The sequence below is a fragment of the Tenrec ecaudatus genome, chromosome 1 (assembly GCF_050624435.1).
Source record: "Tenrec ecaudatus isolate mTenEca1 chromosome 1, mTenEca1.hap1, whole genome shotgun sequence".
Lineage (NCBI taxonomy): Eukaryota > Metazoa > Chordata > Mammalia > Afrosoricida > Tenrecidae > Tenrec > Tenrec ecaudatus.
In genome coordinates, this window is record NC_134530.1 from 154,012,541 (window position 1) to 154,036,266 (window position 23,726).

A 23,726-nucleotide genomic window follows, 5' to 3' on the forward strand; every position below is an offset into this window, starting at 1 on the left:
CATGGAGCAAACCACAATAAGACAGGAGATCCACAAAAGTATTTTTAAAGAATTGTACCAGCATAAATCCCGCCAGCTTGTATTGAAGAGGACCACACTAATACAAAATGAAGAGAATCGTTGGGAATCCAGAGTTCCAGGAACCAGGCTACAAAAACTCCCTGTGAAGGGGAGCGAAGGAAGAACAAAGAGCAGCAGCGACAAGCCAGGCGCCGTGGAGAGTCGCCCAGCGAATTGTGTTAACTGTTAGGGACAATCGCATGTCGTCAACGGGATCTGGACTACATTTCTGAGTGGGGCGAACCTGGTGCTGGCTAGGAAAAAGCATAAGGGACCTAAGTGTCAAGGTCCTGGAAGTCACGCTGAAGGGAAACTTTTGCATATTGTAACTGTGCTATTTCTTGAATGTCCATAGTGAATTGCGATCAGTCAGTATCCTTGTAGATAAAGTAAATTTAATGTAAGATACATATTCATTTGATCTTAAATTTAATCTGAGACTGAGACGCCCCACAACATCCCTGCCCTGCCCCTCAGTTGACCGTGTTCCACATCCAGGACTGTAAAGGGACACAGCTGGGAAAGGGGGACAGTTAAAGGTGCCGTGGTGGAGTAGTGGGTTACACGTTAGGCTGCTTACCCAGAAGGTGAGCAGTTCAAACACACCAGCCGCTCTGTGGGAGATGAAACTCCCACAAAGAGTTACAGTCTCAGAAGCCCAATGGAGGCAATTCTACTCCCTCCTATAGGGTTTCAGTGGGCTGGACTTGACTTGGTGGCAGTGAGTGAGTGAGGGCCAAACTGCTGAGGTCTGAAAACTCCATGGAAGAGGTTTGTACCCACAAAGAAACCTGATCTAGAGTGGAAGAGAAACCCAGTAAAGCACAGGCTTCTGGCCGTGTTCGCCGAAATGAACACTCGCCAGGAAAAGAAGAAGTGTTTATGTTTCTAAGCCTCTCCAGGAGGCAGGCTAAAAAGCAGACTTGGAAGAGTTATCTGGAAAAAATAAATCAGAAACTACCACAAGGAAAGCAATTAGATAGGAATGTGATTCCCCTATGCCCCCTTAGTATAGTTTTATAAATAAGAGGACCGAGAAATACTTCATCTTTTGAACAATGTGCTTGTGAATGCATGTACGCTGGAGGGAATCCAAATGGTCTGTTTCAGAGAATCAGATGCACCATCCTGAGCGCCCCACACTTGGAGCCGGCTGAGCAATGACGATGGGGCTGGAATCGTGCCAAGCACAGGCTCGCTCTGGTTTTGAGCGTATTCATTTAGTCTTGGCAACTCACCAAGCTGGACAGTGGTCAGCTTTGCAATTGGGGGAGTCTGGAGACTATGTGTTTTGCCAGAGCCAAAACTTATCACTGAAAAGAAAAATTAAAACAGAGCTAACAATATCAGAGTGACTTTGAAAGAACACATGCCAGGTGTTTAGTACCTATCAAGGTTGACCCGGGCAGCACGTTGGCTTTGGGTTTCGTTCCTCCTTGTGGTTAAAATGAGTTTGCTAAGTTCCCAGGACAGTGGAGGAGGAACTTGCTTTGCTTACTCCTTTATGTTGGGAAGATGCCCACATCTTGAAAAAACAGAGAGTTGCCGGTGCTTTGTGTGGCTGTTGTTGTTGTTGTTGTTGTTGTTAGATGCCATTGAGTCTGTTCCAACTCAGAGTGGCCCTGTCTTTCACAGAACCCAACGCTGCCTGGTCCTGCGCCGGCCCTACGCATCACTGGGTCAAGCCATTTCATGGATGGTCCTCTTTTCCACTGACCCTCTCTTCTGCCAGGCATAATGTCCCTCTCCAGGGTCCGGTCTCTCCTGACAACATGTGGTGAAGTCTCACTATCCTTGCTTCTTAGGTATACTGTGTTGTACTTCTTCTAAGACAGATTTGTTCCTTAATTCATCTGTCAGTCCATCGCACATTCGACTATTCCTCACCAACACCATCATTCAAATGCATCAATTTGTCTTCTGTCTTCTTTATTCACGCAGCTGGAAATACCATGATTTGGGTCAGGAGCACCTTAGTCCCCAGAGGGCCACCTTTGCTATTTAACACGTTAAAGAGGTTTGGGGGCAGATTCTCTCCTTGCACCACATTGTTAACACTAGTGTGTTTGTTATTTTAATCTCCAAGTATATTTCTGTTTGTCTGCAGGGACTGTTTCTAAGATAAGACTGATGAGCTGAAAGAAGGCTAACAGGGACCCGAGTAAACCACAACCAACATTCTTAAGCTACTTGGTGTCAATGTCATGGCAAGAAGCCTTTGACTTTCCACTCTACCAAACCAACCCCTTGCATCAATGCGTCACACTTGTGGCTACCTTAGGATCTCCAGACTCAAGTCAATTGCTTGCCCTTCCTCCATGATTTCATATGCCCACCTGTGATGAATGTGTCATGTGTATACCAGGCTCTTCCCTCATTGTCTTGCTCCATCAAACATCTGTTGAGCACCCACGAGAAGCCCAGCTCTTCTGCAAGCTTCTTCTGTGTCTTCCTCATCTCTCACATTCTCCATCCCCAGTCGGTGGAGTAGCAGCTAGGAGGGGATCCGTTGGAATTTGAATGGGTTAGGAGGGGTTGCACTGTCCAAGATGGAACAGCCCTTGAAAGAACTGGTAGGATTGGCCTGAGTGATTTTATCATACATCGAGACAAACTTGTGTTCACAACAGATTATGGTTCTGAAATTATATGCTTTCAAGTAAGTAGGACTGTGTAGTTAGCATACTTTTTTTTAAACTAAACATTCTATTTGGGGCAATGTAGTAAATAAAATTAGAACAGATTAAAATATTTTCACTTGCACTCTTAGGGATCGTTGGAGAAATGAGGTGATATTTGAATTGAATGACAGTATTTCTTAGGATGATATGAAGTAACATCCTCTGGCAAATCCAAACAACAGATATATGCAAAATATAAAGGATGAATAGCCATTTGCTTTTCAAAAGAACACAGAAGTATTTATGGCCTGATACACTGGGCTCCTAACCACAAGGTCAGCAATTCCAAACCACCAGCTGATGCGAGGGAGAAAAATGAGGCTGTCTACTCCCCTACTCCCCTTAAAGAGGTACAGTTTAAGAAACCCAAAGGGGCAGTTCTATGGGGTTGCTATGAGTCCGTGGTACTTCCAGTCTGTGTCTGACAGTCCGTGGTTCTTCCGAGATTCTTCACCAACAGAATGTATCAATTCTCCAGTTTTCCATATTTATTGTCCAACTTTCACATGCACATGAGGAGACTGAAAATTCCATGACTTGTGGTGAGTGCACCTTAGTCTTCAAAGTGACATCTTTGCTCTCTAACCCCTTAAAGGGCTCTTGGGAAGCTGATTGGGCCAATGTTCATTTGTTTCCATGAACTTTGCTTGTGGAAGCAAGTAAAATCAAATCCTTGGCAGCGTCAATCAATACTCTTTATCGTGATGTTGTCTATTGGTCCTACTGTGTCCAGTGTTTTCACACTGAGTTGAAATTCATACCGAAGACTGAAGTCTTTGATCTTTATCAGGAAGTGCTTCAAATCCACTTTTAGCAAGTAATATCATGTGCATATCGAAAGGTGTTAATGAGTCTTCCACCAATATTCTTCTTCATTTACTCCAACTTTTCAGATCATTTGTTCAGTAGAGAGATTGGATAAATATGGCGAGAGGATATAACATACACACATCCTTCCTGATTCTAAAGCCTGCAGGAGCACCTTGTTTTGTTTGAACAACTGTTTCTTGTTCTGTGTACAGGTTCTGCATGAGCACACTTAAGGACTGTAGAATTCCCATTCTACACAATGCTATCCACCACGTGTTAGGACCCACTTCTTTCTGGTATTCTCTGTTTTGAGCCAAGTTTCATCTGACGTGAGCACTGATCGCCCTTGTTCTGTGTCCTCTTGTGAGTCACTGAGGCCTAGAATAGCTCATGTTATGCCTTCCATGTCATTTTTTTATCTCTTCCAGTGTTCCTGGATTCATACTCTGTACATCCCACATTCTAATTATCAATAGATGTTTACTGTTGTTTCTTCTCACTGTGCGTAGTGCCGTAGTGGCGAATGAAGGTCCCCAAAGTCTTGCTGAGTTCATGTCAATACAGTCCCCTCTATTTTGAGGAGGCAGCTCTTCTCCAGTCGTATTTCGAATGCCCTCCAATCCGAGGAGCTCATCTGCTGGTCCATAGTAGGCGAGATTCCATTGCTTTTCATAAAGTTTGTAGTGGCTAATCCCTCCGGAGTGGGCTGCCTATTCCTTCTTCCTAGTCTGTTCTTACATCTAGAAACTCAGCTGAAACCTGTTCACCATGGTGACCCTGCTGGGACAGGAAATATTGCTAGCATAGCTTTCGCCATCACAGCATCATGCAAACCACCACAACAGGGCAAACTGACAGAGGAGTGGGGCCAATATCAGATACCCGATATCAGTACCAGAAATCATTTATGTGAGCCTAAAAATTATACTTCTGTTGGCACTAAGGAGCCCTAGCTGTGCACGGGTGAAGTGACTGGCTGTGAACTTAAAGGTTGGAGGTTTCACCTGCTCCCTTCCCTTGGGTATCTACTCCCTTCCAGATTACAGCTTTGGACACACTTTGAGACTAGTTTCTTCTGCCCCTTAGGGCTTAAGCCGGAGCAGATGCTGCACTACACAAACACAGCACAACATGTTTTAAACAGAATGAGTAGAATCATTGTTAAAAATCCACTTCCTTGGGAACCCAGGTACACACAGAACAGAAGACTTACAGGCCCGTGTTTGTAAGTCACTTTCAGTCCTGTGCTGGATGGAGGCTGCTTCACTCTGAATCTGTAAAGCAGAAAGATGACAACAACGTCAGGCCATAACGAAAAACAACAGCGCAGTGAATGAACTGAGATGCTGGGAAAGTCAGCAAGGGGTGAGGTTTGCTACCTAGGAGAAGGGATCGCTAGGGTTAGAAACAGCCTGGGATACAACTGGAAGATGCTCGGGCCCATTTCACACCTGCTTTTTCATGAGAGTCGAACTGACTCCACCCTGAATCTCAAGCTCTTGGTACTGGCTGCCAATGAGCCGGTTAGGCCTCCACAGTATTTTACGGTGTGTGCATTTCAGCCTAGCAGTCAGCGGAAATACAAATGCTGGCTGCCAGATCATGAGTCAAAGAAGAAAGGCTCCTTTGGAAAGCAGTGGAGCGTGGGAGCCCGTCTTGCTCTCTCTTGGTGTGGGGTTTGCGTGTCTGCGGAGAGGAGAAACAGGAAGGACTAGGCGAGTACTGGAGAACTTGCAAAGCTTGCACTCACACATGGTGCCCATAGACCCTCTTTCCTGTGGTTTGTGGGTTCTGCCTGAAGGTTAAAGACCCGGAGCGAATTAAGATGCCAAGGAAAACCTGCCTCCCCTCTGAACCTCCACCCTGCTCCCTCTACCATCAACTTTGCTTTCTGCCCTGTTGTCGCTGAATTTAATTGTAATGCCTTAAAAGTCGTTTCTTTCTTCCATCGCATAATCTGTGTTTCATTTACATTCTCATGTAGAAGGAAGCTTGGGAGGCATTGTGTTATTGATGTAAACTTGGTTTTTTGGGGACTGTCTTTGAACCAGGTGCTCTGAGCATCAGCTCCGGGCACCTTTTCCATGAAGCCTTGCCATGGCCCATGTAGAGGGAGCTGGATCCGATCGATCCTCTCATCTCCAGTCACGATCATGGAGGTTTACATTTCGCTCAGCTGAGGTACACAAAGAACCAGTTGAGTGAAATCTCTGAATGTGCACTCCTGGGTCGACAGGATCTGCACAGATGGTGTATCCATGTCAAAACACAACCACCTTTGGGCCCTGGGCCCGAGTCCTTCATCGGGTCTGATGCTGGGAAAGCGAACAATATTCCTGAGATCGAGGGCTTACATCAACTATGGGCCACGGTGATCTTCTAAGTTGGAGGGAACCCTAGTTTGCCATGGTTCATTTTCAACTCTGAATCTAGAATCAGAATCTTGAAGAACCTGCCACTTAGAGGGAGAATAATTCTGCAGCTGAAAGAAACATTTATCACGTTTCTATGACAAAACCGAAACAAGATGCCACATTCAGCTTCAGATTAATTCAAAAAGAAGGACATAGGGAGGGATTGTAATTGGGCAGGTGCTTCTGAGAACTATCTAGCCATGCTCTGGCCTCTATAAGTCTTTAAGTCAACTTACTCATTCTTCCCTTTGAAAGAGCCTCTTGTTTCTGAAAATTCTGTTTTATTGATGGTCAAGTAGAAAGTGGAGACGATTAGTATGTATATCAAGGGAGAGTCGAGACTGTGTGCCTGGTTTGGCGATTACTTCTAAGCCGGCTTTGTGTAGTCCCCTTCAATGATAGTGGTGTGGTGGTCAGGTACTTGGCCTGCTAACTCAAAGGCTGGTAGTTCTCAGACCCACCCATTGCTCTGCATGAGGAAGAACTGCTAATCTTATATCCTGAAGCTTACAGTCTCAGGAATCCTGCCAGGCAGTTCTCCTCTGCCTCAGGGGATCCTATGAATGGGAATCGATTTGATGGCAAAGATTTTTGATTTTCATGTTTAAATGTAATCCACAGCCCTTATGAGGTAAGAAAGTGCAAGCAAATGCTAGCTCGCACGCCTCGAGTTGGTGACAGATTGGTGAAACAGACTTTCAAAGTTGTGCATTAGTTAATACAACACTTGTACAACTGCCTCTCCATTTGTTACCTGCATGCAGACCAAGCACTGGGTTGCCTCTACCGAAGTCTGACGAATGACTCGTGGGTGGCAAAGAAGGCACGAACACATAGTTGGAACTTGGTGAATACTCACTTGTTGAAGATTGAATGGACAAATTAGTGAGTTTGAGTGAATGATGTGAAGATGGAAGATTCAAGAGGTGATTTCCATTCAGTGAGCATTGCACTGGTTTAGGTAGCGAAAATCAAGTCACAAAGAGTAGGGGAAGGTAGCTTTGGGCTCTCAGCCTCACCTGCAGAAGTCCACTCCAACGTTCTTGAGCTTGACAGTGGTTGCATAGGTGTGTCCTTCTCTCAGAATCCCGAAGTCGACTGATGCTGGGAGGAGGTGGAACCCGATAGGGGCTAAGTTTGGATTATTGACGGCAGCTCGTGCAATGGAGGATGTGTTCACCTTTCCTCCCACAGAATCAGTCACCTGCCGATTAAGGAACATTCAATCAGACGAAGAAGAATGATAAAATAAGGAAAAGTTCCTGTCATCAGACGAAAATAACGCTTGTGCAGAGGGGACAGACGTAGACGGTCTCATAATCTTTGTTGAAAAGGTTTTCAGGTTTGGAAATGCTTCTAGTCTAAGCTAAGGTTCAGTGGCTTCTTCCTTCAAAGTGGGGAGTTGAGTCCTTCATTGTCTGTTCTTAGTCTGGAAGCGCCGCTGAAACCTATTCCCTTTGGGGGACCCTGCTGGCACGGAAATACCAGTGACACAGCCTCCAGCATCAGAGAAATGGGGTCGCTCTGGATTCGAGCTGACTCAATGGCACCTAAGAACAGCAACAAGAACATCTTTGTAAAGGAGCTCTGGTGGCACGTGGGGTTAAACGTTGGGATGTCAAACAACAAGTTGGCTGTTCAAACCCAGCAGCGACTTTGTGGGAGAAATATGAGACTCTCTGTTCTTGTCGAGATTGACAGTCTCAGGAACCTTACAGAGCAGTTGGCTTCTGTCTTACAGGGTTACTATGAGTTGCAATTGACTTGATGGCAGTGGGCTTGTGTCTGTTATAATCTATACAACAGCCTGGTAAGGAGTTGTTTTAAATGAGTGAGTTATCCAATAAGCAATAAAACTCATGCTTATTTTGCTTACTGAATATGCCATCTCTGTCAGCAATGATAAATTGGAAAAGGCTTTGGTTTTGTAGGAAGATGCTGATAGATTGGAAGACAGAGATGCCAGCCATATCTAGGAGCAGAAGCTTTGCTGTGATTAAAAAAAAAGTGATAAAAGAGGAGCTGATACTGACGGCTCAAATAGAAAGTGAATGTTTAGAAAATGATGATGGCAACAGATATACAAATATGCTTGATGCAACTGATGTATGGGTTGTTATCAGAGCTATAAGAGCTCCCAATAAAAAGCCAACAAAACAAAACCAGAAGTGATGCCCACTAAGCCAAGCCCCACAGTCAAGTTCATTCCAACTCATATTGACCTTAATGAGGGTTTCTGAGACTGTTACACTTAATGGGAAGAAAGAACTTCATTTTTCTCCCATGGAATGGCTGCTGGGGGGAGGGAGGTGTTGAACTGCTGACCTTGAAATTAGCAGCCCAATGCCTAACCCATAGCACCATCCTCACTGAAAAACAAACCCAGTATTATCGAGTTGATTCTGGCTCCCGGTGATCTGAGGTTGTAATTCCTCATGGGAGTAGACAGCTTCAGCTCTCTCCTGTGGAGCAGCTGGTGCGGTTCAAGCACCCACTTTGTGGTTGGCGGGCCAATGCTTACCCCGCTGCACCACTAGGGCCCTCAGAGCTCCTGAAGTTGTTTACTACCGATGAGTAACGAAGCAATATGGTGACCTTGCTTCTTGGATATTCCAACGCTGCTTAAAGGGCAGGAAAGCTCAGGTTCTGGGAACTGAAGGACAGGTAATTTGCTAAAGTGGAAAGTGATGGAATAAAGTTTCAAAGTCAGGTTGGCCTGACTCTAAAGTCTACAGTTTTTTCTCTGTGCTTATTAAACTTTAGCTCTCATCAGGATCCCTGGGCTCAGGCCTAAGAACAGTGGTGAGGGTTGTGCAGAGCGGGGCAGTAGTTCCTCCTGTGGAGCAGAGGGTTGCTGTGGGTCAGAGTGGACCTGATGGCCCCTAACAACCACAACGGGGTCAGAGTGGACCTGATGGCCCCTAACAACAGCAACGGGGTCAGAGTGGACCTGATGGCCCCTAACAACCACAACGGGGTCCTTTGGAGAGCTAGTGACAGCAGATTGCTCAACCTCATCCTAGTGTTTCTTAGTCATCCACTCTGGGTTAGGGCTGTGGAACTGCATTTATACTGAGTTCTCAGGTGGCAGTACAGCCCTGGCTGCTCTATGCTCCGTGGTTCCTCAGACAAGCATCACTGACGTCCCCTAGAATTTGTTAGATGTGCAGAATCTCAGACCCAATCCCAGGCCTATTCAACTGAAACCCACTTTTCTAGCAAGATCCCCAGATAATGCACATCTACATTAAAGTGTGAGAAGCGCTTCTATCACACGTCGGCTACATGCACTGCAACACATCTATGGTGGCAGTGGGCACTGTGCCTCTGAAGCATCAGGAAATACTGATTGCATTGAACTGGTGGGCTCACGGAAGGTTTCCCAACAGAGCGGGGATAGAATTTGGCACTAACGGCCTCGAAGGAAGAAGGAAATTGGTGCTTTGGAAGAAGTCAGAGAAACCCAGGACGGCTGGAGGGTAGCAAGTATGGGACAAGATAGCGGCAGACACACCAATAGGGCTACGTCCGACGAGCCGTGTAATCACGGCAAGTCATCGGGATTTTATCCTCTGAGTCACGAGACGGGTCACCAGTCGTCACTCTGCACCGTGGTGTCTGGTGACAAGACACGGAAGACAAGCGCCCTGATTTCCAGGGCTTGCCCAGTCCTCCGGTCTAGCGAATCCCTGCCCGACTGAGCTCCAGCTAATAATAGCCCTTTAGCAACTTCCTTTAGTGAGTCTGTCTGAACTGGATCCTGTCCACCCTTGGCGGATCTCCCCAGGACTCTGACGCCTTTCTTCACGGCGAGACAGTAGGACTAGTCATACCAGTGGGTGAAAATTCACGACGTCAGTCAGTCAGGATGGCGTAGAATGCTGACTGACTCTGGGAAGTCTGTGCCCAGGTACGTCTTACCTTTGGAAGAGGTTGTGACTTGGGCTTGCTACTCAGCAAATAATGAGGCAACCTCACTTTCTGCTTTCTTGCTTGTCCCGTAACATCCTGCAGCAACGACTGGGTTGGGATTTTCATAGGCATCTGGTGTTCTTGTTCTGTTAGAGAGGAAATTCAAATTGTGCCACATTGGTGCTTTACTCCAAGGCATTTGGGGCAACACCATAAGAACATAAACCAATTTTGGGTTTTGTTTGGTTATGGTTTGCCTTCTAAAGAGCCTACTAAAAACAGCAAAGGCTTGCATTAATTCTGATTTTAGGGATATATATATATATATATTTTATAAGGGAACTGTACACACATTACCTAATACCGATTTTCATAGAAACCCCAATGTGATGGGCAGGGCATACGATATGAGCCTCACCTTTTTCTAAGTAAATGAGAAAAACGAGACGAAGAAGGTAAATGACTTGCCAACGATGAACTGGACTTCAGTCCAGGTTTGCAGGGTTCGTTTCGTTCAGTCAACAAGGAACAATACAACAAAGCATTAACATTTTTTTACAAAAAAATGAGTACAAAATCTTACAAATTTCTTTGCCTTAGTATATGTATTATTTGAAAATGGATGTTCTGGTAACAGATAAATAAAACCTGGTAATTAAGTCCTCAGATCACCAAATTTGGGAACTTTTTCTTTTCTTCAAGTACATGAACTGCTGTTGTGGATATACTGCTCCAAATATCCAGGAGCTTAAAATAGAAATTGTATTTTGGATAATTTTGTGTGTGTGTTTTAGATAATTATATTTAAATATCTTCTTCTTTTCACCCCATTCAAATTATCAAGAGAGGCGAGAAAAGGAGACCCTTAAGTAGGCCTCCATTATCTGCCGGGGCGCACCATATCTAAGCTTGTAAATATCGAGTTTCACTTCATTCTCACCTCTCTGAGCTACAGGATGACGATGAGTGTGCTTGGCGCACTCCCCATCCTCCACCTCCCGCTCCTCTCATACGCACTGTGGTACTAGAGTATCCTTGATCTCGACCATAGCCCAAGCCAACTAAAGATGACAGGGATGACTCCCTCTTGCCTAGTGGGTTTATGGATCTGGAGGAAGTGGAATCTTGACCCCCAATGGCAATAGCCTTTGCCACATGGAAATACTGGTCCTTTAAAGGAAGTGATAAAGCCAACAGGAACAAGAAAGGTTGGTTTGCAACGGAGGTGGGAACGATTGTAGAGAGACACACATAGAGAGAGACACACACATAGAGATGGGGACGGGAGCGATTGTAGAGACCCACACACACTCAGACACAAGGTTGCTCCTGGAAATGCTGGGGTGCCTGAACCCAGTCAGTCCCGGGGCTAGCACTGTTTCTGCCGTTTTTGAGAAATGTTCTGCTTTTTTTTTGGGGGGGGGGCAAGTTCAATTAGATCTTGGTCCTTTCTGTTACAATCGCTGGACACGTAGCCTCACCAGCATAGTAGCATTGTCTACTCTTACAGGTGAGCAAACAGAAGTTTACAACAATTAACTTGTCTGATTAATTGTGCTGAGCAGCAAGTCTGGAATGTGAACGCAAATATCTGATGGAGCAATGACACGCGTCTTTATCACAGAGCGGGCCCTTGCCCATCTGCATATTGCAATCGCCGGCCTTCTCTGTGGGCAAACAGAGACTCACAGGTCACAGGCCAGACTTGCCCTATTCCAAACTGTCCTTTTGTTTGTAGTCTTACCATCTGTGTCTTACCGTTTTCTTTAAATATAGTTTAATAGTCTATGAGGTATAATTCATCACTCATATTTTGATTACTAATAGTAAACAAGGTATGTACTTTACCGTATGTCAGGCAGTGCTTAAGCACTTTATAACATATTGAATAATTCAATCCTCAAAGGAATCCTGTGATGTATGTACCATTGCATCCCATCACTGAAGAGGAAATGGGACGGGATTAAGAGGTTACTAACATCCCAATACTACATGGTACGTCTACTAGCTCGTTTTCATGTACTGAGTCTGTGCATTCTTTCTATTTTCTTCGATGCTTTGTGCATCATTCAACATTTTCTCCATAGACTCTTTCAATATTGCAACTTAAGCCTTGACTTTTTTTTTCTTGAGTTGTTTCAGTTTAAGATATACTGAGTGTATTCTTTGCTTTAGCCTGTTAATTCCAGGGCTGTTTTAGGTAACCCAAAATGTTGCATCTTAAAACCTAGAAAATTCTACTTAATTTTCAAGACCTTCTTTCCCCCTCATCACATCACTCTCACAAACACTTTCTCCCTGCTTTAAATAATAATCTCTTCCTAATCTGAATTTCCTTAAACTTTATTATATGTATGAAAATTTAATTAGCCCTTTAAAATAAGAGCCACATTGTGGTCTCAAAAGTACCTCTGTGCCGGAGGGACCAGTAGGTTTCTCTCTTTAGTCAAACCAAGTTCTTTCTCCTTCAAAACTCCTAGTTCTTTTGAAGCCATTCTGTCAGACTACATTACTTACTACTTCTTCAGGTAGTTGTCATTTTCTGATTTCTATAACATTCCCTTCATTTATTGGAGGTGTTAATACCTGGAACATTTTCCAGTTCTTCTTTATTGGTAATATCACTGCATGATCCAAACCAGTACCTTGTACCTTCTGCTTTTGTACCACTCTATTTCTTCATCGTTTGCTTTTCTCCATCTCAGGAATGCTCATGGTCATTTCTTCAACCTTACTAACACAATTAATTTTAATATTTTCAAAATCTTGTTTTCAAACTTCCCTCTTTCTGATCACTACCTTTTATTTCCCTATCTTATGATTCTCTCTATCCAGTGAGAAATTATTTGACCGCACTGAGACCTTCATCAACTGACACATCATGTTCACACAACCATTCACCCGCTTCTTGGTTTGGCTTCCCTGTGTATCAGGAATGGATTTTATTTTCCATCATTATATTTACACCTTTGCAACCAGTCAAGAACTCCCTCATTTTACAGGACATATCAACCCCCCTGCAGAAATATTCTTATTCTCTCTCTTCTCTCCTGTCGCTATAGACAAGGTGACACTTCATCTGCTGGGCTCATTCTTCCACCATAGTTTGTCCCAGAGCTCGTGCCCTCCAGTCTTCTTCAGGACCTCGTGAATACAGTTATGCCCATCTATCTCTTGCATCGTTATCTCTTGATATTGAATTATGACCGTTTTCAAATCAACATGCCCTATTTAAAACATCTCTCCCTTGATTATGATTACTCATTACCCTCCAGGTACAATCCCATCATCTGTCTCCACCCCCTACGGCCCGCCCCAAGGAACAAGCATATTTGGTTGACTTGCTGTGAGTGAAATGAGTATAATATGACTCCATTGTGGTGGTGTGTAGGGTATGATCAAGTTGGTTCTCACTCACAGAGATCCTGCCTACACAACATGAACCATTGCCCAGTGGGTACCATCTTCACAATTGTTGCCTTGTTTGAGCCCATTGTTGCAGTCCCTGTATCCGTTCATCTCCAAGGGGGCCCTCCTTTCTTCTGCAGACCTGTGTTATCACGCATTGTGTCCTCTAGGAATTGGTCCCTCCTGATAACACATCCAAAGAACATGATACGAAGTCTCGCCATCCTCACTTCTAAGGAACATTCTTACTGTACTTCTCCCATGACAGGTTTGCTTGTTTGTCTGGTGTAGTATATTCAATATTCTAAGATAACACCATAATTCAAATACATTAGTTCTTCTTTGGTCTTCCTATTAACCACCCAGGTCTTATATGCATATGAAGTGATTGAAAATATAATGACTTGGGTCAGGTCCACCTTAATTCTCAAAGTGAGATCTTTACTTTTCAACAGCCCAAAGAAGTTTCTGGCAGTGAATTTTCCCAGTGCAGTATATCCTTTGATCTCTTGGTTGCTGCTTCCACCAGTGTTGATTGTGGAACCAACTAGGATGAGAATTTCCATATTTTCTCCATTTTATTATTATGTTGTTTATTGGTCCAGTTGGGGAGCCCTGACAGTGAACTGGTTGCACATTAGGCTGTGACCCACATGGTCAGAAGTTTGAAACCACCAGCAGCTCTGTTAGAGAAAGACTTGGCTTTCTACTCCTGTAACTAGTTACGGTCTCAGAAACTCATGGGATGTCGCTGAGTCAGCACTGACTCTATAGTAGTGAGTTATTGGTCCAATTGTCACGAGCGGCATGATCAATAATAACTTACCGCTCTTAGACATTTTTGAATGCTCGGTTTATTCACTGCAAACACACATCAAACAATCTAAAAATAACTCAAACTGCTAAGGATTAGAGAATTGAAGCAAATATGAGCAGAGGGGCATAATAACAGTACTCTTCACACATCTCATTCTAGCAGCAGAGTCCCAACAAGCATTGCCTCATCGGTGTGCTCACCCCGGGGAGAGTTGGAGAGAGCAGGAGTTGATTGCTAGTTGCTTGCTAGTTGATTCCTTGGTTGTTAGCTCTCCAAAGAGTCAGTGTCTCCACCCAGGTTTAAATGGACAGCTTGGCTGGCTCTTTGACGTCTTCACTGTCCCACTCAAGTTTTATCAGCTTTCTCCACACTTTAGCTAACTTGGCTGGCTTTTGGGCATCGGACATATTCAGCCAAGTCTTATCAGGGTTCCCCACACTTTTGGGATGACTCCTTGGATCAGCTGTTGATTCTTGGCGATGGTCCAACTTCTTGGCTGGGCCCTAATGTTACACTTGAATTCTTCTGTAAAGTGGAGTTTCTTGTGCTTGTTTCTTTTGAGGTGGTTCAATGTCATGCTTGGTAGTTCATCACCTTGCAAGTAAGTTCTATGGTGTGCTCATCACAATTGTAAGGACTTTAAAAGATTTTTATGTTGAGGTGTCATCCATCCTGAAGGCTGTACTTTTTGATCTCTATCAGTAAGTGCCTCAAGTTCTTTTTGTTTTGACAAGCAAGGTGCGTCATTTACATGTTGCAGGTTGGTAAGGAGCCTTCCTCCTACCTTGATATCATGTTCTTCTTCATAGAATCAAGCTGCTCAGATTATCTGCTCAGCGTACAGATTAAACAAGTATGGCAAAAAGACACAACCATGGCACACCCTCTTTTCTTGTTCTAAACCATGCAGTGAGTGTTTCCTTGCTTTGTTCAAACAATGGATGCTTGCTCTGTGTACCAGTCGTGCATGAGCAGCATGAAGTGTCCTGGTCATCCTTTTCTTTACGAGACTTCATTGTAACGAGATATTACTTAGTTATGATTCCACCGTTTAACTTCTGTCATTCTAATAAGAGCATGCGCCGTCTGAGACAGAGACTGATTTATGTTTATCTGCTACCACATGTGTAACCAAGAAAGTATTTCAACCACAGGTAAACCGAGGTCCAACTCAAACGATTTGCTTCTCTGGAAATGCTACCATTGTTCCTGACCTTCATTAAATCATGAAAAGCTCTCAAAATCATGAGTGATAAAACAAAATAGAACAAAACAATGAAAAAACAAACAATCAAACAACCTACTTGTCATTTACTGACTCTCTCACTAAATAATAGTGGACACTCGTGCCAATAACAAAAAGAGTGACTCTTTTGAGCATTAATGATGTCCATTTGACAGGAACAACTGACCAGGTGTGAGTGAGCATTAATGATGTCCATTTGACAGGAACAACTGACCAGGTGTGAGTGAGCATTAATGATGTCCTTTTGACAGGAACAACTGACCAGGTGTGAGTGAGCATTAATGATGTCCGTTTGACAGGAACAACTGACCAGGGGTGAGTGAGAGGAAAGGTGTCCGCGCTGTGTGTGTTAACTCGTCCGGGCCAGGCTTCTCAGTGGTTTGCTAGCTTTGAAACGATACAATTTGGCTGTGTTTCTGTGATGTCGTCATCCTCCATTTGATGCTCTGATGCTATCATCCTCCATTTTCACATCACATCGACTTCCCACATAATAACCTGACCTCTGGAATCTAACCATGCCACAACTGTGGGGGAAAGGCCAGCCCCCCACTACTCATCACCGGTTCGATAGGCGCATTTGTACAGTTAATGTATATAAATAATATAATAAAGTCCTAAAGAGCATGAGAAATAAGAGACTGAAATAATGAATGGAGTCAGACACATTTCATGGTAGCATGCTCACCTCAGCCCCACTTGGTGGTCCACATGGAGGGAGGGGGAGGGGAATGAGGACAGGGGGAAAGGGAACAGGGGAGCAAGGATGGGGCAGAGGGAGAGGAAGGTGACCAGAGGCCAAAGGGGAATCTTTATTGCTAACCAAGGCTTATCTATCTTTGAGGGGCATGCAAGCCCACTAATTATAGGTGAAGACATATGTCATAGGAAGGGGTTGTACTATAGGTTATACAGCAATGAGAGGGGGACAATCTAGGGACATATACACAATAGGAAGGGGAGGGGTTGGGGGCACACATGTACAAGAAGGGCGGATCTTAGATTCAGGATGGCAGCCTAACTTTGGATGTCACTGAGCAGGTTTGACCTGTTCTCTGGATCTCTATAGAAACCATTATCAGTAGGGTCTAAACTCCACCTACAGGGACCAGGCTAATGGTCGCAAGCCTTTAGGGAGAAGTAGCCCATTGCCCTTAACAGCAGGGAGTGGGCCCTATCTGTGGTGGGACCAGACAGTAGTCTGGCAACTGACTGCCTTCAGGGAGGTAACTTGACAATCATTTACCATTAGCTGCAAGCAGTGTCCTAAGTCTAACATATATTTGGGGAAGACGACTTGGGAGAGATCTTTCTGTTTCCCACACACAATAAGTGAGCAAAGGGTATAAAGCAAAGTAAAGCAACAAATCTAATAATGATGGTGATAATAATTGAAGTTGTTTCCTTCAATCTAGGACTTACAGCTATTCACAGAGGCATCTGGGTGCTAGGATAGGGCACATAGCCACAGCGCGAGGCGCCACCACCCATGTGAAGTCTGTCTGTAACTGAGAGCCGCGCCCACAGTCCTCACTGCCACTGCCATGCTCCTAAGAGACGTGCTTCTCCACCTTGAGAAATCGTGAGATAAAGCAAATACCTTCCACACCTTCGGGAGACTTGGGCAAATCTTCAGGTTGGTTCTGGCTCGTGGATGCATAGGTTTTCACTGGGCCTCCTGCTTTTGGAGGGTGAAGCACAGCTGAGACTTCTGGTCCTGAAGCCTCATGGGGCCCAGAATCTAGAAAATCCAAAACCAGTGTTATTAAGTGACGGCTTGGACAGTGGTATAATTTCTTCCAATACTTGGAGTACTCCTTAAAATGAACAAGTCACCTTCCCCCAACTCTCTATAAAAAAACCCACCACTGTTGTTGAGTTGAATTTGACTCAGCGTGACCCTGGAAGACAGAGCAGAGGCTGTCAATCTTTCCCAGAGCAGGAAACCTCATCTTTCTCCTATGGAGTGGCTGGTGGCTTTGAATGGCCAATGGTGTCTTCTACAGAAAGACTAAGTATAAGAGAGCCAGTAAAATGTAGGGATTTTTAATGATTAGATATATTGCTTATTACGAACCAAAAGGACAGTATTGAAAAGTGCTGTAGTCTCCAGGAGCTGCTTGGTTCTTTTCGGGGTGTTCTGGTCACCTCGTAGAGCTGTTACCTTGATGGGCCATGAAGCAAAGGTCAAAGAATTTGGCTGGACTGTTAGCTGGGAAAGGCAACTGAGTTGGGATTACATATAAATTTCCCATCATTACTATGAATTTGTGTCTCTATTAAAATACATTTCTTTGAGACGTCTTTGTACTGAGAAACATATGTTAAAGAAATGTAGTTAAGACTGGGGAGGCAAATACATCCCGACTTGTATGCCAACTCTGGTTCAATCATAGTGCCCACCTAGAGCATTCTATTGAAAAAATCTCCATGGCCTTGCACTGTTTCATGGGAAACTAGGCTGTGATTGGTGAAGGAAGGTCTGCCATGCGGGCAGGGAGTATGAGTGGCAGCGCCAGGATGGTTGATTTGTGATCTCTGATGTTTCTGTGCCACTTTTGCTAGTGTCTTTTCATCCTAAATCTTTGGCTTGTCTTCATTTTCTAGAGTTAGATTTTTCTGTTTTATACTATGCTCCTTACAAGGCAACAGGAATTTAATCCAGCAGAAAGTTCTTCTACCTCTGAATCTCATTTGCTCTCTAACCTCTCCAGTCTACAGTCCCTGAAAATGAAGACACTCTCCTGCATATGCACAATACCACCGTCACATGCAAGTAAATAAATGATGATTCACAACGTCCTCTACTTTATGTTCCCCTAATCAGACTTCTAAATTATCTCTCGATTACCCAGTTAGAGGTTTCTTTTGTGTCAGTGTAGGATCTAATCAAAATTTGTGTATTGTAGTTTGTTTAAAAAGTCTATTTATACTTACATAACATATTTAATTTTTAATTGCTCTTTAATGTCTCCATCTAGAGTCTAGAACAATCATTCGATGTCTTTGTTTTCATGACATTGGTGTGTGTGTGTGTGTGTGTGTGTGTGTGTGTGTGTGTGTGTGAAGAATCCAGGTCAATGTCTCTCTGTTGCTCTCAGGACAAGTATGTCTCATCAAGACCCTGGAGGGCTCAGTAGGACTACTCCTTTAAGGCAGCCGATTGCCACATGGTGCCTCTGGGGAGCGGTTGGTGGTCTGAACCCCTAACTAAAAGGTTAGCGGTTGTGCACTAAACCACTTTGCTACCAGGGTGTATTATAGACTGTCTCCCTGTCAAATGTGTCTGGATGTTTCCTTTTGATAAGATTCAGGTTATATATTTTTGGCAAGGCCTCTACATAGGTAAGCTGTGCTTGAAATTGCACTGCAGTTCTCTGTGGTAAAGATACATCTTCCTTTTTATAGCTAGTAATATTGGGGGGGGGTGATACTTAGAAAACTTGTGAATTTCCCATTCCCCACAATCTTTTAGCACTCCTTGGGTTTTTAAATTAGTCAGGCCTTCTGCATGTTTAGGTAAAACTTAAACATACAGGGAAAAGGAAAGTGCTGAATTTTATTTACAGATTGCTTTTCTCACAAAATTCAGCCAAAGCTTCATGGGAGGTTATACCCCCAGCTGCTCCTGAGACAAAAGGCAGTGCAAACTAGTTACACTCTCTGCAGACACCACTGGATATTATTCTCTTTTTTATTAACAATTTATTGGGGCTCATACAATTCTTATCACAGTCCATACATATACATACATCAATTGTATAAAGCACATCTGTACTGTCTTTGCCCTAATCATTTTTGTCTCCTCTTTTCTATTTTTACATTTTATTAGGGACTCATACAACTCTTATCACCATCCATACATATACATACATCAGTTGTATAAAGCACATCCATACATTCCCTGCCCCAATCATTCTCAAGGCATTTGCTCTCCACTTAAGCCCCTTGCATCAGGTCCTCTTTTGTTCCCCCTCCCTCCCCTTTCCCCCCTCCCTCATGTGCCCTTGGTAATTTATACATCGTTATTTTGTCATATCTTGCCCTATCCCGAGTCTCCCTTCCCCCCTTCTCTGCCGTCCCTCTTCCAGGGAGGAGGTCACATGTGGATCCTTGTAATCAGTTCTGCCTTTCCAACCCACTCACCCTCCACTCTCCCAGCATCGCCCCTCCCACCCTTGGTCCTGAAGGTATCATCCACCCTGGGTTCCCCGTGCCTCCAGCCCTCATATGCACCAGTGTACAGCCTCTGCCCTAGACTGGATATTATTCTGTAAGCACCTGTCACCAGAGTCAGAAGCACTTTCTTACTTTACCTGGAGGAGTACTAGATGCACTTGGAACAATATGCACTTGGTCTGCGGCCTTTTTCTTTGTTGTAGGAGGCAGTTTTTTCGAAAGACTGTCCAGATAATTAAACTTAAAAGAAAGAGAACCGAGAAGACAGTTCAGACTTTCCCGTGGCTGAAAGGCAGTTTCCACAAGCATGTTAAGTTAATGAGAAATGACCTAATGATCACGGCCAATCAAAACCAAGTTTACAAGTGAGGCGTTCTTCAGTTTACTACAAACCCACAATTGATGATGGTTTCTCCCCAGGCAGTGTTGAACTCATAATGCCATGTGGATTTTTTACAGAAACTGGGGAGTTGTGCACACAGGAGAATATGTGCTAGGCTCAGGGTTGCACAAAGCGAGTGCAAGGTCGGGCTGTCTGTGGTTCTCGTTCTGGGCACATACAGGAGCAGAGCCTGCTGCCTCCATGAGCTTTCAAGGACGCACCACGGCACAGTGCCAGCTCAGCAGCGGGTGAAACAAAAACTTCAAAGTTCATCAGAAGAGATACATAGAAAAAAATTTAATCAAAAAGCAAGACTTGAAATAGATAACACCCGGTATTATCGAGTTGATTCAGACTCATAGTGGCTGGTGGGTTTGAACTGCTGACCTCATAGTTCACAGCCCAATGCCTAGCCCACATCACTGCCAGGGCTCCTTAAAATCCTTGGAGAGGGTGATTAATAGTGATAATTCCTAGCAGGGTGGGAAAGAAAGATTGGTTGTGCAATGCTGCCGGAGAACTTCTATTGAGGTGTTAAACCAAACTAAACTCAATGCCATAGATTGACTCTGACTCATTAGGTGTAGGACCTGAAAACTCTCTTCTCTTTCAAATGCTTGTCAGGAAGTGGACGTGAGAGGTATTGAGTAGTTACAGTTGTTGGGTGGTGTGACTGGTTAAGAGACTTGACTGCTAACCAGAAGTTTGTAGCTATGAGTCCACTCAGAGGTGCCTCAGGAGAGAGACCTGGTGATCCCCTGAAAGATCAGTCACAGAAATCCCAGAGGAGCACAACTATACTCTGACACACAAGGGGTGCCAGGAGCTGGGATTGACTCCGGGAAATTGGTTGGGTTCGTCAGTCACGCTGATGCAGGAAAGAACCACATAGTATCAGGAAAGGTAGCTAAGCATGACCACATATGCATTGCATCCACTTTGACAAGGACTCTATTATAATCGATTACATGCGATTACCTGAGTCTGATATAGCATGCTCAAGTCAGATTTGAAGTAGGGTGGCACTGTTTTGTTCCTAATTTCTGTTAGATACTTTTTGGTTTGATCAATTTCATCCCTGGTTGACATTTCCATAAAAATGCAAGAGAAAAGAGAAAGTGTTAAAGATGTTATTTGCTTGTACTTTATAGCTCTATCTTGAACAGATAATTAATGGATTCACTAGAAGTAAAACTAGTAAGAATCAGAGACATCAGTCAGGGTAAGACATGAAAAAAAATAATTTATAAATTATCAAGGATTTGTGAGGGAGGGAGGGAGGGAGGGGAAGGAAGGGGGAAAATGATGAGCTGATACCAAAGGCTCAAGTAGAAAGACAGTGCTTTGAAAATGATGATGGCGACAAAAGTACAACTGTGCTTGACAGAACGGATGGATGGATGGATTGTGATAAGAGTTGGACAAGTGCCCGGTAAAATGATTAAAAAAAACAAAACTGGTCAGAGTCAATTTAGTAGACATATTGGCCAACTTGTTGTGGTTTCCTTTTTACTTCTTTTAGAGTCAGTCCCATTTCCCTGCTGCTTCAAAGTCAGATTATCATATAAGATAGGAAATAATAATAAGACCAAGATTGAGTTTGGTTTTATAGTTGGTCTCAAATGACCAGTGCTTTTTCTGTTACATACACGGCTTCTAGGGAAATACGGGCTATGCCAAAATATCATCTTACATCAAACAATTTACCATGAATACTTCTACTGTCATATTTCTACTGCCTCACTGGATTCACTCACCAATCAAAGGCAATCTGGCCATTCACTACTGCACAATTCTCTCCAGCAACAGTTTAGGAAGGGCAACAACAAAGATTCGAATAGATAACAGCTCTCTTTTGACCCTTCCCTAAGTTTTCCCCATTTGACCCTTGTTGACCACCCTCTACATTTCCTTGGATTTTTCTCTTTCCTTAACCCTCCTCCCCAATCTGTTCCCAAGTAGCCACCACTTCTTCTGCAGCACACATCCAATTATGCGTGTCACATCCTTTCTTGAAAGAATGTCAGTGGCTTGCCATTACCTATGGGTTAACATTTGAATATGCTAATGTTTCCAAGTACTTCAAACTGTGATTACGTGGTGTATGAACTTGTACACAATTCAGAAGCTATGGAAGAATAGGTAATGAAAAGCAAGACCCATCTCGCACTCTCCCCTAGCCTCTCTGCCTCCTTCCCCAGAGGCAATCACTTGCCAGCAGTCTTCGGGATATTCTTGCAGGGATACTCTGAGACAGTATATGTCTCTGTGTTGGCCTCATGTGGAGGTAGTGGCCCATGAGACTACCACTTCCCCAACACGTCCCACAAGGTAACCCTGACATTTTGATTAAGAAGCATAGTCATCCTGGGAGCCATTTAAGAAAGGAAGTGAGGAAATGTTTACCACAGTATAACATCGACTCCTATTTACTCACTACACATATCTGTATTATTTTTCCCCCTGTAATGAGGAGTGAGCTGGGGTTGGAATCTTCAGCAAGGATTGGAAAGAAATCAAACATGATAAGGTTTAGAGCATCTTCTTCATGGGAATTACAAGAATTCTCGCATGCTTCTGACTATGCGCTGACATGATTAGCCTATTAGGAATGAGCAAAGCACAGAGGGACCTGAGACCGTTTTGTCTAGAAGAGAGAGTGCAGCCACTGGACAGTCAAATGGACTTCCCCACGAGTTGAGGACATGGTCAACCACAGCTAATGTGTCACATGGCACAAATGTTGAGAAGCGATTCAAACAACGTCTGTGAGCCTGCATGAGACGTCCATTTGAGCCCATGCTACAATTCTATGGCTGCCCATGCTAGTGTCTATACCAGAGGAGACTTACCTCTTTTGCTTCATCTTTTCTTGCCAGGACTTTGATTGTGACCTATTCCTGTGTGAGAGATGGGAACACATAATGAAAAGGGAGAAAGGGACAAGGGGTAACACCCCCAGCGTAAGCAAAACTATCATATGACAAAGGGCTAAGTATGGCTAGTTAACAACGGCTAACTGTTGTTGCAGCCGTTCAAGCACACTTTGTCATCTCAGGGCAGTGCTTGCTCTCCTTGCTTGCAGGACTGTGAGCGCGGATGCAGCCACCCTTACTGCTGACCCTGAGCCACTCCCAAGTCACAGCATGCACACGACTCAGTGGAGCATATTAGTGGATCAGCTTACCTCCACTGCTTTGCCAAGAAATCTTTAGTAAATGGATCCGGGAAACATTTTGGAACTGTTGTCATATTTTGCTTGTATAAATTGCACAGGTGGGCTGCAACTTGAAAAACAGATGCTTTTAACTTTTATCCTTGTGCCTTGAAAGCACGAAACATAGTCCTCAGTGTACTCATTTGAGTTGCTTTGGAAAAGCCCGCTGTTAATCTCTCAGGGTTTACTAGGATTTATATGTTCAACATATAGAGAAATATCCTATTCAATTACACCCCCTCCTTTAGGGAAAACCGTGTTCTGCCTAATTGAACTCCCTATCTGAAGCATTAAAACAAACAAACAAACAAAGGACCACTATATTGAAATTATTTTTCTAAATGTTTGCCTGCACCTTGAATCTATGGGTATGAAGATAGCGCAACAGTTGTTGGATAATTGGAGCCGCATTTCTCATCAGAGTTTATTCTGGTCTTGGTGCACTGTTAAGAGAAGATTAATAGACCAAAAGGCTTATGAATTTGGGAAATGCTGATTTATACAAGGTGGAATACATTTTGAGTGACTATGGGACATTTCTGTGCCCCTCTGTGCTTGCAGCTGTATAAGAAATAAAAACAATTTGCAGGATCATCTGAA

The 23,726-nt window shown here is 43.9% G+C and overlaps 1 protein-coding gene across 1 annotated transcript in view; it reads right to left on the reverse strand.

Annotated features, from left to right (window-relative positions):
- The window catches only part of SPAG17 (sperm associated antigen 17), a 243,816-nt gene that overhangs the window by 7,036 nt on the left and 213,054 nt on the right, over positions 1–23,726 (reverse strand). The window contains exons 39-46 of the mRNA XM_075540501.1: positions 23,097–23,196; positions 22,762–22,809; positions 20,888–20,987; positions 19,665–19,767; positions 16,949–17,089; positions 9,887–10,023; positions 6,985–7,169; positions 4,765–4,825 (exon numbers count right to left, since the gene is read on the reverse strand). Of these exons, the coding sequence (XP_075396616.1) occupies positions 4,765–4,825; positions 6,985–7,169; positions 9,887–10,023; positions 16,949–17,089; positions 19,665–19,767; positions 20,888–20,987; positions 22,762–22,809; positions 23,097–23,196 (875 nt within the window). The remainder of the gene's footprint in view (positions 1–4,764; positions 4,826–6,984; positions 7,170–9,886; positions 10,024–16,948; positions 17,090–19,664; positions 19,768–20,887; positions 20,988–22,761; positions 22,810–23,096; positions 23,197–23,726) is intronic.